At 39.9% G+C, this 14,720-nt stretch overlaps 1 protein-coding gene across 1 annotated transcript in view; it reads left to right on the top strand.

Annotated features, from left to right (window-relative positions):
- Positions 1-14,720, top strand: part of LOC109912343 (unc-80 homolog, NALCN channel complex subunit) — a 244,990-nt gene that overhangs the window by 47,020 nt on the left and 183,250 nt on the right. The window contains exons 9-12 of the mRNA XM_048599053.1: positions 2,242-2,376; positions 2,820-3,036; positions 9,035-9,175; positions 11,905-12,173. Of these exons, the coding sequence (XP_048455010.1) occupies positions 2,242-2,376; positions 2,820-3,036; positions 9,035-9,175; positions 11,905-12,173 (762 nt within the window). The remainder of the gene's footprint in view (positions 1-2,241; positions 2,377-2,819; positions 3,037-9,034; positions 9,176-11,904; positions 12,174-14,720) is intronic.

Genomic DNA, 14,720 nt, shown 5'->3' with positions numbered 1-14,720 from the left:
GTGTTCCTCCAGCTCCTCACTGTGTTATCTCCGACTCCAGCATCAGCAGTTCTTACTGTCTGTCTGTGGTCATGAAGTGTTGTGGAATCAATCATGCAGCGGTAATCTTGTAATGATGACCATCAGGCTTCTGCCAGAGTGAAATAGCAGGCACTGATTAATTTTAACAGTGCAGTTTTCACAAATATTTAAGGATCTTTAATGTTTTAATGTTTTGATGACTCACTTTGACCGCAATTGTTACAGTTCCCCCTGACCTCTATCTGAACAGTTCCCCCTTACCAGTGTCTGCACAGTACACATGGCAGTTCTAATGAGCTCATGCCCTGCTTGTGTGCTTTCGTGTCTACTTCTAACAATCATAAGGCTTCCTACGTCTGCCAAAGATCACCTGATTTGCCAAAATGTGTCCCTGGTCCATATCCAGAAGAGAACCCTACTTCTCCAAAAAACCCCAACAACTTTACTCTTTCTCCCACAAGTTCTGAAGAGCCAAAGTTGTGTTTTGGACATGCCAGTATTAAAAATCAGATCAATCTGAGCGGGCTGGCCTTTAACATGTGAGTGTTCCTTCTTAAACCACAGATGTGGATGTTATAACCCAGACCCTATTCCACCACCTCCCTGTGATTATAGTTAACACCATGGCCAGGGGCAGGATTCCTAGATTCAAGCATCCATCACCATTTTCACAAAAACATAGAGCTTCTTCACTTTCATGAAAATTCAGGTCCCAGTATTTCCGGAGCAGACAGAAGTTCCATTCACCCCAGTGACCCAAGCTTGACTGCAACCATTTTAGAGATGACAGTAATTACCATATAGATTACAAAGAGTGTTGATCAGAGTCCCATCCCCAAGCACTTTCCACAGCACATGGAGGCAAACTGCTATTGTGAAGAAGAGCTGTTAAATTTTGCTTAAAATTAAACAAAAAACACAAGGCTGAGGAGTTGTATTCTGCATGAAATTCAGCCCAATTCAGCCAACTCAAATGTAACTCCCTTCTCCGTGTGCCATAATAACCTGTCAGCCTCTGTGCAAATATTACTAATGCTTAGTATTTCTAGTGTACAAATAAAGAAAGTAGCAGCTAAATATGATCTGGGAAACTCGGAAGGACTACTCCTTTCTTCTTGGAATGCTGCCATGGGATCTGTTATGTCCAATGACAAGGTTCACGTTGAGAAAGCATCTCCAATGTTGCTGCATCCCTCATTACTGGACAGAGGTATAAGCCCAGATGATCTGGAATGACTCCCTGTCCAGTTTTGTTTTGAATTGCATTGCCGACCATAAGTACCTCCAGTGGAGTGTTCTACCCTGTGTTGGAGCGAAAGGCCACATGAATGGGATGCACCGCAGCTGAATGGATTCACATAGAGGTCCATAAATGGTATTATCAACAGAGGTTCTTGAAGAGGAATCTGGAATGGAAGCATTGGCTGATTTTTCTTTTTTTCACCTTGTGTCTGACCTGAAGGTACAATCGATGACTGTTTCTATCCAAGAAGACACGAGTTGACTTGGCAAATCTCTAGGTAAAATGTGAATAAAGTATTCAACCAGAAATCAATTTTATTTCCTTCCAAACTCCTGCATCTCCAGTTTGCCTGCTTTTTATAGGAGGAACTGCGTAAACTGAGAAAACAGTAGAGGGCGTAAAATATGACATTTTAAGATAATTTATATATAGGTTATTTTCTGGATTTGCAATTTAAAAAATCTTTGTCGATTAGTGCCTTTTCAGAACTTTGCTGGCCATTGGATGACCTATGTCCTTGGATTCAATCTCCTCAGGCAGTGTTAGGCGATGCATGTTGAAAAAAAGTTAGCTTCCTCTGAAACCTGAAACACTACCTTACACATTCAGATATTTTGCAATATATGGCTGAAGATTTAATGTCATTTGCAAAGTTTGGAGAACCTTCTTTGTGTATCTTGCATAATCTGATTAATATTTACATAGTATGGTTATTTACTAGATCACTGACTGGTGACATTTAAAGTTGATATCACACCATCAATAGTGGTGTTGGTGTGCATTGTAATATTATCTACTTGCAATTTAGCTTGTTGAATGTTGGGTAAAATCAGGTAAGTTGAGTTTAAAATGGACTGTTCATTCACAATTGCTAACTTTATGCCATATTTACCAAGCGTGTGTGTGACTAAGAAAAAAGATGAAGATTTTTACAGAAATGTTTTTGACTCATTTATCATTTATACTGTTTTTTCAAGGATCTTACTTTGAAGTGCAATGAAGAGGAAAAGTCCCTCAGTTCTGAAACATTTTCTAAGGTGTCTGTGACAAATCTGAGACGACAAGCTGTTCCAGACCTTTCTACCGACCTAGGAATGAATATCTTCAAAAAGGTAAGGAAATCTTGCACAGATATTTATTAGAGCAGATAAAAATGGATTGGAAAATCAATACTACAGATTCAGTCAATATTCTATTTTTTGATTGGTATTTGTTTTTAATGTTCCCCACATACTTCAAAACAGGACAATTGATATACAAGAGACAATTTCCAATACTGCTAAGTGCCAATAACAAATCAAGTCAGCATTAATTTAATCTATTGGTGTATTGGATATTTCTATTCGTTTAATATCTTAACAGCATAACCCTAGATTTTTTTTAAAGCTATTTTAACTAAACTAAATAAATTGGGGTCTGCATGTATCAAAATTACATCAGTCAGAAAATATTGATCATAATCCTGGAAGTTAAAGTGTTAATGTGCAGCATTAGTTTTTGACCCACTTCAAATGTGTTAGCGAACAATAAAATCCATTACCTTGTGTCGTATAAGTTCAAGACTCGGAAAGAGGAGCGTGAACGCAAAGGCTCGATCCCATTCCATCACCCAGGTAAAAAGAGGCAGCGACGAATGGGAATGCCATTCCTCCTTCATGAGGATCATTTAGATGTGTCACCGACTCGAAGCACATTTTCATTTGGAAGCTTTTCTGGAACTGGAGAAGAAAGGCGTGGTTTGGAGAGAGGCGGGTGGCAAGCTACAATACTGGGTGAGCCAAGAATGATAGAAGTAGTTGCTTTATTGTTACTTAACATTGTTATTATGTGTCTAGTTGCTGTGCAATTCAGTTTCTTCAAAAAAGTACTCATTAAATGACCATTTTGTGGCATAAGGTCATACATCTGGATTTCATGACTCCTGGCAGGATGAGGGCAGTAGAACAGGAGTGTGATCCTCTACGTCCTGCCCTCATCTTGTCAGCCTGTCGATTCAACCTTCAGGCAGCAAATTCCTGACAGGCTGTTGGGATTTGCTGACCAATTAGCCTTATAAAGAGGGGCCTCCAGGACCTATTGAGGCACCAGCTTGAGACATCTAGTGAAAGGGTGTGAAGTGTTGAATCACTCCAAAAGTTGGATTCTTTCACTGCCTCCAAGGCCCCCCTTCCCTCTCAACTTAGTTGCTCTGCCAGCCTGTAAAACCTGTACAAACAAAATCTACTTAACAGCAAAATGATGCCACGTAGAGCAGCAGCTGGCTTTCTGCAGCCGTGGTCCCATTTGGTAGCCTTTCCATCCACCCTTTTCTTGCTGCCTACTCATACCTGAAATGATTCAATACTTTTCCAATGACACTATCGAAAAATGGAGCACACGATGACAAATTCCAACCGATTGGCTTTTTGATGAGCTGAATAGTTGGTTGTATTTTTTCCGAAAGGACAACAATTATTCGAATTAGGCAGCTGCTTCACTTCTGTATTGCCGGAGAGAGGCAAGATAATGTCAGTTTGCCAACCTGACGTCATACTTGACATCGGTGTAGAGGTTGGCTCACCCAATTTCCAGCCATAAAATCCAACCAATAGAGTCATTTAGGAAGAAAAGGAACCCTTCTAGCCAATTGAGTTTATGCTGGAATCCTCTGGAAAAATACACACAGACCCATGTTTCTGCCACCCTGCAAGTTTATTTCCCGCAATTGTTTATAAGACCATAAGCTGTAGGAGCAGAAATATGCCATTCAGCCCATCGAGACTGCTCCATCATTCAATGAGATCATGCCTGATCTGTTAATTCTCAACACCAATTTCCCCTTCGCCCTTGATTCCCTCACTAATTAAAAATCTGTCAATCTCAACTTTGAATATATTTAACCACTCAACCTCAACAGCACAATGCTGTAAAGTATTTCATGTATTCACTACCCTCTGAGAGAAGAAATTCCACCTCAGTTTTTTTGAGGAGGTGACTAAGATGATTGACAAGAAAAAAGTGGTTGCTGTTATCTACGTCAACTTCAGTAAAGCCCTTGACAAGGTCCCCCCATGGCAGAATGGTACAAAAAGTGAAGTTACATGGTGTGAGGGGTGAGCTGGCAATTTGGATACAGAACTGGCTAAGTCATAGGAGACAGAGAGTAGCAGTGGAAGGATGCTTTTTGGAATGGAAGGCTATGACTAGTGGTGTTCCACAGGGATCAGTGCTGGGATCTCTGCTGTTTGTGATCTACACAAATGATTTGGAGGAAAATGTAGTTGGTCTAACTGGTAAATTTGTGGATGATACAAAAATTGGTGGAGTGAGGAAGATTGTGAGAGGATATAGATCAGTTGGAGGCATGGGCAGAAAAATGGCAGATGGAGTTTAATGCGGACAAATGTGAGGTGATGTATTTTGGAAGGTCAAGTACAGATGGAAATTATACAGTGAATGGCAGACTGCTTAGGAGTGTTGATATGCAGAGACATCTGGGTGTGAAGGTCCACAGATCACTGAAGGTGGCTGAACAGGTAGATAAGGTAGTAAGAATTGCCTTCATTGGAAGGTGCAGTGAATATAAAGGTAGACACGTTATGCTGCAGCTTTATAGAACTTTATTTAGGCCATACTTGGAATATTGCGTACAGTTCTGGTCACCACGCTAGCAGAAGGATGTGGATGCTTTGGAGACGGTACAGAAAAGGTTTGCCAGGATGCTGCCTGGTATGGGGGATTTCAGCTATGAAGAAAGGTTGGATAGACTGGGTTCGTTTTCACTGGAACACAGGAGGTTGAGGGCCAACTTGATAGAGGTTTATAAGATTGTGAATGGCATGAATAGAGTGGAAAGTATGAGGCTTTTTCCCAGGGTGGTGGGGTCAATTACTAGGAGACACGGGTTCAGGGTGCGAGGGGGAAGTGCCTGGAACATGCAGCCAGAGGAGGTGGTGGAAGCAGACACAATAGCAGCATTGAAGAAGCACCTGGACGTATACATGAATAGGAAGGGAATAGAGAGGTGCGGATCCTATAAGTAAAGACAGTTTTAGTACGGAAGGGCAAAATGTGTCGGCACAGGCATGGAGGGCCGAAGGGCCTGTTGGTGTGCTGTATTGCTCTTTGTTCTTGTTTTCATCTCCGTCTTCAATGGGCAACTTCATAGAATTAGAATTAGATTTTATTGTCACGTGTAGTCAAGTACAGGGATACAGGAGTACAGTAAAAAGTGTATAAAGTCGCCATTTCCAGTGTAATCTTAGGTACAAAGGAACTTAGGTACAAAGTAGAAAAATAAAGTTAAAAGTTCAACATTACAGTCCTTTGTGAGTGCTTAGCCATGCTGGACTCACATTCTCTCCCAGCGCTGGCTCAATTGCCCCCGTGCTTGCTGCCGTCACAAATTCCAGGAGACCTCAGGCTGCCTGCTCTCACTGCCACCACAGGTGCCAGGGTACCTCCCTCACTGCCACGCTGGGCTCCGTCTCCTCTGCGTTGGGTTTGCTCTCCCTGTGCTGGCTGGAAAAAAACCTTGTTTCAAACACGCTGGACACCTTGAAGCTGCTGAGCTCTGTGAGGCATCTGTGGAGAGAGAAAGAGAGTTAATGTTTCAAGCCCAGTGTGACCTTCTTCAGAACTTTACTCTTAGACTATGTCCACTGGAGCTGACATTCCCACAAGGGGAAACAAGTTCTCCTCGTCTACCCTGTCAAGCCACCTATGGGTCTAATAAATTACAATAAGGTCTCTTTTCATTCTTCTAAACTCTAATATTATCTAATTTCCTTTTGTAATCATTGATTATCTTCACTCCCACTACCCTCATAGATAGTCAAATGCAAGTCATTAACACTTACTTACAGTGCCAAACCTTGACAAAGTTCAACTTAATCAACAACCTTCCTGATTTTGTACTCATGCATCCATTTATGAAGCCCAAGGTGTTTCATGCTGCTATTTCATTATGTCTCACCATCTTCAATAATCTTTGTGCATGGCCACTCAGGTCTCTTGCCTTGCTATTCTCTTTAAAACTATGCTAGTTAGTCCTCATTGCCTCTCCTTACGTTTTCTGCCAAAATGCAAATCAAGTTCTATCTGCCATTTTTTTCTCCATTGTGATTATCTGTAAGAGTTGATATTGGCCTGATGTTTTTGCCAGCTCCAATTTGGTATCACCAGAAAATTTAAAGATTTTTTTCTGTATTCCAATGATGAAATGATTGAAAAGCAGTGCTGATTCTTGGGGAACACCACTGACTACCATCCTCCAGTCTGAAAATAACCATTTACCGTAACATTTTTTTAAAAAAAACCTTCCTATTCTGACCTGCCAATTTCATAAGCTTCATTTTTGTTAATGAGCCTTTTGTGTCAAAATTCATCAAATGATTTCTAAAAATCTATCATGGGTGATGTCTAGTGCATTCCTTCAATGTTCCCCATTACTTCATCAAAATTCAATTATTTTACTCAAATATGTTCTTTCTTGTAAACATTATGCTGGCTTTTAACTCAAACCTTTTCAAATGCCTGTAAATGTTTTCTCTAATTATTGCTTCTGAAACTTCACCCAGCCATTGTATGGAACTGACCAGCCTGTAGTCACTCAGGTTGTCCTTTACACCCTTTCTTCAACAAGGGTGTTACATTTGCCACACTCTAGACCTCTGGCACCTCCCTTGACAATGACAGCTCACCCTCCAGCTTTCTGCATCTCCATTTCCCATGGTAACCTGGGATATTAGACATCTGGACCGGGTTGCTTATCCATCGTAAGCATAAGCAGGCTTTCCTGTACATCCTGAAAATCAATTTTCATGCAATCCTATATCTCTGCCTCTATTGATATTTTGTGAGCACCTTCTTCCTCAGTAAATGTTGATTTTTAAAAAGTACCCATTTTAACCTTACCTTGCTCTTCCAAGCATGTGCCACCTTGCTTGTCTCTAAAATGCCCCACTCCCTCTTTTGCAGCCTACTTAATATCAGTTACATGCTGATAGAAAATTTTGGGCTTCCTTTTTATCAGCTGTTAACTATTCTTATTTTCTGTGGGCCATTCTCATTTCCTGTTCATTCCCCCTGTCAGCTTATTGTAATTGGCCTGGGTCTTGCTTTGAGGAATTCAAGGATATTTATTACCTCACTAGCTATTCGCCACTTATCAGTATTTAAATATTTCTTCTTTGTCAATCTTGAAGCAACATCAGATGCTGCATAGGAACATTAGCAAATGTTTCAGCTTCCTATCTCTCAGCAAATCCTTCCACAAGGAAGTCCAGATGATGTGCTTGCTGTCTTCCCCTAGTGTTCAAAAGCCTTCAAAATTTCACTACTTAATAAATAAATTACCTTTATTTGTGCAAATGCTTGAAGAGGTTGTTAAATTACACAGTATCCCACTTTTTAAAAAAATTAATAACAAAATAATTAACTTACTGCAAAGTCATTTAGTGTCCAAGTAATAATCTTTGCACAGTACACTTACAAAACTTAGCTACTGAAATCCCTAACAGAGTTATCAAATTAACACATTGAACTCAAGTCAGGTAGATTTTACAGGGACGGGGGATGGTGGGAGGAAAGGATTACCTGCTTTTTTGACCGAAAAGACTATTGGCACAACATTGACCAGGAATCCAGCTGCCCTGCAATGATAACATACTGAGGTCAACTTTCATTGAGTCAAGTGTGGGAGGAGAGCTGGTGACACAGTCTTTGTTCGGGATGCTGCTACTAGACACAGGAGATTCTCCCCAAATGAGGTAACCTTCCTGCTTGGCAGCAGTTCAACACTGCCTTTCCTAACCACACAGTGGCAGGATGTCTACTTAAGGGCCTTAAAAAGCCCAGGGGAGGGTATCTTGCCTGAGGCCCTTCCCACTCTTCATTAAATGGGAAACAGGTCAGGAGTGGGTGGGAGATTTTTTATTATTTGTTCATGGGATGTAGACATGACCAGCTGGACCAATATATATTGCCTCATCATTGATTGCCTCTTAAATGGTATGGCTTTCCCAGGCCATAACAGAGAGCTGTTAAGAATCAACCATGTTACTGTGGGCCTGGAGTCATCCGTAGGCCAGAGCAGGTAAAAGAATACAGATTTCCTTCCCTAAAGGGCATTTGTGAACCAGATGTTTTTTTTATTGACAATTGACAACGGTCGTATTAATTCTAGATTGTTGTTGAATTCAATTTTCACCATCTGCCATGGTGGGATTTAAAGCCATGACCACGCATCAAACTAGGTCTCAAAATTGCTAGTCCAGTGGCATCATCACTGCACCACTGCCTTCCCAGGTAGTGGGCGGATCATCGGCTTCAATTTGTGGTTCTCCTTCATGTTGTATTGAGGCACAAATTCCACAGCAGACAGGCCTGTATTTTTGAGGGAGTTGCATGACATCACAACCTGTCATGATCTGATATAAAGTTATCTGCCTCACCTTCAGTCACTCTTTCTGCATAGTGGAGTCAGTGCAACCAGTCAGTTATGCATGTGCAATGTATAATAACATCGGTAAGCACAACTCTTAGACAATGTATAATAACATCGGTAAGCACAACTCTTAGACAATGAATAGAAGTCTGTAATATTATAGTGTTGTAAATAAGTTTCAAGATGTCTGCCTCAAAAGTAGCCCTGTTACACATGCAAACATATAGAAAACAAATATTCTGGCAGAGGGCCTTAACATTCATCCGAACTAACAGTCTTGCTTGTTGTTTTATATGTTTTGTTTTTGTTGGCATTTTTTTAAAACAAATGTTATGCATTTACAGGAAAATTCACACGACGCGGGAGTTCAGATACTGCAACAGAAATGGAAGGCATGAGTGCTAGGCATTCCCATTCCCATCATACCTTGCTAAGTGATATACCTGATCACTCTAATAGTCATGGAGATAACACAGTTAAAGAAGGTAAAGTTGTACATTCAGTAAAGCTGCCCTTACCCTCGGTAGGAATTTTCATTTTTGGTGCAGGTAATAGGCGGTACCTTGGTGGTTAACACAGCTGAAACTTACTTCAGAAAATGTAAGCATGTCTCATCACAGCGTCAGTTGTGTGTGATCCAATTATAAATGGCTGAATAAAAACTCATTGGCCTAAAGCGTTAACACCGTTTCTCTCTTCACAGATGCTATCAGACTAGTTGAATATTTACAGCATTTTCTGTTTTCCTTTACAAATTCAAAAATAACATTTGAAATGTACAGAACCATTTGCTAGTTATATTAGGGTATTGTAGCTGCTTTCTTAAAATACATTCAAAATCTTTTATCTGCCACTTAGCATCTTTATGCCCAAAAGAACCAGTTTTTTTTTTTCAGTTGCACCCTGGAACTCCTGTAACAGTGTTATTTACAGATTCTCTCAATCATCACAAATTGATCCAGAAGATATGGACAGTTTTGCAAAATGGTTCAATGGCTCCTAATGTGATGTTTTAAGCCAGTGAAAAGCATAATTTAAACATTATTTACACTAAAGATGTTTGCGCTTGACATTCTACAATCTTTTACATGTATCCAAGTGGAAACTTCAGTCCTTTTTTCATAAATACCTTTTAGAACAATGTTCCTTTTAAATAAGAATTGGATTAAAAAAAATCAATTTGAATGAAACAAAATTCAAAATGTCCAATTTCATGAAGCTATGTCACAAGCTACCTCTTTGTTAAAAGTACATGGTCTAAAAGGAGTTAAATAGTTTTCACACGTCTCCAACTTAGGCTCAAAAATAATGAAGCCAGAGAATGAATTTAGATTCACATGGCCTATTTTCTTTTAGGCTTTGGAAAATCTGACCTGTATACGTTTGGGGCTTGCAAAATGCATGTCCGATTCGTGTGATTTTGTCCGAGATTTTTGCCTTTTACACAAGGATGGGTTCAGTGCATTTTGCTAGCTGTGACAGACTGCATGAGGAATATGGGTGCAGAAGTGGACTGGTTAGGAAGCCCAACTCAGTTCTCCAACACAACATTTTTCAACTAATATTGTTAAAGGGCTCCCTTCCACTGGTTATGGACCAGACCAGACCCCTTCAAAATATTTTAAGAAGGTAGCCTAGACCCTCAAATTTTTCTTATTTTAAAGGTAAATGTAGAGTGCTATGTTCCGGATGCAATTGGACTGGTCAAACTACTCGATGTTAAGCAAAACACGATTATTCAAACACGATAGTTAAAATACAACAAAAGGAGGAAGAACTTAGAATAACTTGACTGTGTTGAAAAACTTAATGGAACAATAGATACCGTAATTATTACTAATTAACTGTTCCAATATAATAAGATCTCATAAACACACTCCTTGGCAAAAAAGGCAATTTTAGAAATCAAATTTTCTCAGATGCAATGCCCACAGTAGGAAGAGTTGTAACCAGGAGAGGGAAAAAATAACTTCTTCTACTTCAAAAATCCAGCAGCATCTGCTGACTGTAAGAGCTAAAAATATTTTTAAAAATCTAGAAATTCTCATAGAATCCCTACAATTATGGGAAAAGGCCCTTTGGCCCAACAAGTCCACACGGACTCTCAGAGCATCCCACCCAGACCCATCCCCCTACCCTCTCCCTGTAATTCACCTAATCTACACATCCCTGAACACTGTGGGCAAATTAGCATGGCCAATCCACCTAACCTGCACATCTTTGGACTGTGGGAGGTAACTGGAGCACCCGGAGGAAACTCACGCAGACATGGGCAGAATGTGCAAATTCCACACAGATGGTCACCCAAGGGTGGAATCGAATCGTTGTTCCTCGCGCTGTGAGGCAGCAGTGCTAACTACTGAGTCACTGTGAGAGCTGGCAACATTCACCCAGGCTGCTTCTATTACTCAAACTTTTAACAAAAAAACCCGAGGCCTAATAAGCTGTTTATGTTACCACAGACTGCTTGACACCTCTTGTTTAATCTCTCTCTTAAAAGAAACCAGGGCAAAATATACCTCTTAAGCCCACAACACTGTACATGCCTTGAAAATGTAGTAAGGAGCTGCAGCCTTGAACAGATGCATCCACTGGGTGTGTGTATACCTGCAGTGCTACTGGAATGAGATACCTCTGAGCTAGCTTCAGGACACAGTCTTGTGAAAGTGAACCTTTTTACCTCGCTTTTGCACCTGAGATCCATAAAAAATGAAGTCCAATATTGTCCCTGGTTTCTATATATCGAGTATTTTAGGTTATTTAAATCACTAAATACTAACTTAGATGCTATTGTACCAAATCATTTTTTAAAAAATCTGTATTTTGGAAATTTCCTCTAAAACTGAATAGAGTGTTTCCATTCCAAAACAATTTCCTAGAAGAGATTGAGTTTAACATAATGAATGAAGTAAGGATGAGTTATGCGATGACACAGGTCATGCCAATATTGATCTGCTCATGCAGAACAAGCAAGTGTAAGTTGTGCTGTTTCTGTGGCTTCTGATTTGCTATTGTCCTTGTTGAAAACCTAGAAAAGTAATCTGAAACTTTGGATCAAATTTCAATGAAAAGATTGGGACATGAGATGGCATAAGGAGTGGCTTACTTGTTCTGGGAAGATCTGGGTTCTTGTATTCTGTTTTTAAGACTGAATTATTAGCAATTGAGTTAAAGGTTATGAAGTAAAACATTCAACTGATTTTATATTTTACAGTGAGATCACAGATTTCCACAATCACTGTAGCCACTTTCAACACCACAGTAGCTTCCTTCAATGTGGGATATTCTGATTTCTTCAGTGAACACATGCGAAAGTTGTGTAACCAAGTGGCTATACCTGAACTGCCCCATGAGCCGCTAGCATGTGCCAACCTGCCTCGAAGTCTGACTGATTCCTGTATCAACTACAGCAGCCTTGAGGAAACTGAAAACATGGAAGGAACTAACAATTTTGTCAAGAAAAATGGAATGCTTGATCTTGGGGTAATTTTCTTTTAAATCATGAAAGATGACTTTTGATAAATGCAGTGAGATTATTCAGGAAGACCACACTGATGTTTCAAAAAAGGATATCTGTTTTCTAACTATCTGCAGTCTACTCCTAATTCAAAGTTGCTGACTTCATATTTTCAATTGATTAGAATTGCTAAAGTACAAAATGCCTTCTGTGGTCTTTTATTAAAACTGTGAACTGCTGCATAATTTTTTTTTAATTAACAGAAGCACACCGCAACTATATTCTAAATTGTGTTTTGTCACAGACAATGAAGCAGTTATGGTCTTTGCACATAAGGTAAATTAAGAACCAGACCCAAAGAACATAATAGAAAATATGAGCGGTGAAAAACACTTCTATTATGTAGGCAAATGTTTGTTTCTTCTGTGCATGTACTTAACAGATTTTTAAAAGATGTTTATACAATTATATTCTCTAAATATTGTAGAAAGTTGCTGCAAGTATGCGCTTAAGTTTGAACACAGATTGCAGATTATCGAATATGTTATAATATTTGCTCACCAGAGTATTCCAGTCAGCAGCTTTGCAGAAAAATAACCATTCTGTAGTAAAACAGTGATCAATCGAGCTACAATGGAATCATGATTGCAATCAGTGAAAGTGCAATGAGACCTAGATAATATACACACAAACCTACTGCTAAAACTAACCCACATCAAAAAATTTCCTTTAATCACTATCCAGCCGCATGTTGTCAATGGTTACTCTAGGTGTGATTTAAATTATGCTTCAGTTTTTTTGATTGAATTATTAATGCACAAGATATGGGTAAGAGTGAAATGGCTACTGTTTTTTGTCCATCTCCAAATGTACCTCCGGTAGTTGCTGAAGAAGGGTCCCGACCTGAAACGTCAACTTTCCTGCTCCTCTGGTGCTGCCTGGCCTGCTGTGTTCCTCCAGCTCACCCTTTATTATCTCCGGTAGTTGCTGTTGAGTTTCCTCCTTAACTGTTGATGTGGGTGCAGTGAAGGTGCTCCTGTATTTTGATTAGGTAGGAGATTCTAGCAACAATGTAGGAATGGTACATGACTTGCTGGGGAGCCCAGTACTGGTGGTGTTCCCAAATACCTACTTCACTTTTCCTCTTCTCGGTAGTTTAAGTCGAAGACTTGGCAGATATTATTGAAAGAACATGTTGATATCCCTCTTAAATCATAGGCACTGCAACCATATGGTGCCTATGGCACAGGGAATTAATGACTAATATAGAGTGCTGATCAAGTTTTGTCATGGATATGTCAAGATTCTTGAGTGTTGCTGCACCTATGCAAGCAAGTGGAGCCTCCTACCTCTGACTTGTGCCTTGTAGATGGTAGAAAGGCTCTTGGGAGTTGGGAGTTGAACCATTAGGCATAGAATGCCCAAGGCTAGATTTTCATGGTCACAATTGAGACCAAATTGAAATGGCATCAAGAAAAATGAACTGTCAAGTGGAATGCAAAGAGGTCCTGCTTTCATTTCTCTCTATGAATCCTTGAACATTTTCGTAAAGACAGGTAAGAAAAATGGGCCCTAGAAATAATTTGCTCTTATGAAGATTGAAGCTGACAGTGTTGTGAGCTCATTGAAAGTCTGGCCCATGGTAAGATTATTTTAATTTTCATGTGGCCAGCTTGACTTAAATGCCTGCGAGTTTTTACACCAGCTTCACAAAGACATGAACCTTGGATTGGAGGCAGAAAGAATGTATAGGGTTTATGGTTTCCTTCACATTTTGCGATAAGGTGCTGTAAGATGGGTTGTATTTATTTCGTGAGGCAAGTCTGAATGTGCTGTGATTGGAAGATGTAACCACCCCTTCTCCAATCTAGTTGCCAGCTTGTTATATTTCCAAACTAGCCAGTGTGCAAAAGTCAAAGGAGAGTCAAAAGGTTCATCTAACAGATTCATCGCACAGCACAATTCATACTATTGGAAGAGAGTCAAATATCACCCCCTCCCCCACATTGCTCTTATGTATTTGGTTTAGATAGCAGTTTTGAGGTCTGCTTGTTTAGTTAGAGGGCCTTATGAGATCATTTCTGCAACTGCCTAATCCTCATACAATTGCTTCACATTGATTATAGATAGCTAAAGTTGGATGGATGGCTGGTCTTCAATGCAGAGTGATGGCAACAGGGTGGGTTCAATGCCTGCAATGGCTGAGGTTACCATGAAGGATTGTCCTTTTTAACCTCTCCCCTCACATGAATAACCCTTAGGTTAAACCACCACCAATCATCATCTTCTAATAAGAGAGCAGTCCTATTATCCAATAGGACTGTGGTGACTTTACTTTTACCTTTTTATTGCTGCTCTGATGAGCCTGTTGTTTACTTGAGTTTTACAATCTATTCAATGACTTCCAAGTGTTATAATAGAGCTGGTGAGTTCTGTTCATAAAGTGGATAAAGGCTAAGGTGAGAGGGCTGACAGTTACATGGAAGTTTGAAGAGATGAAGAATGAAGGGCATGAGGATGAGGGTGACACATGAGAAGTATGCTTAAAGTGGTCTGGAGTTTAAAAAGTATAT

Source organism: Rhincodon typus, chromosome 7, assembly GCF_021869965.1.
Source record: "Rhincodon typus isolate 14 chromosome 7, sRhiTyp1.1, whole genome shotgun sequence".
NCBI classification, from domain to species: domain Eukaryota; kingdom Metazoa; phylum Chordata; class Chondrichthyes; order Orectolobiformes; family Rhincodontidae; genus Rhincodon; species Rhincodon typus.
The sequence above is the reverse complement of the archived record's forward strand: the minus strand, read 5'-3'. Positions and strand labels throughout refer to the sequence as shown.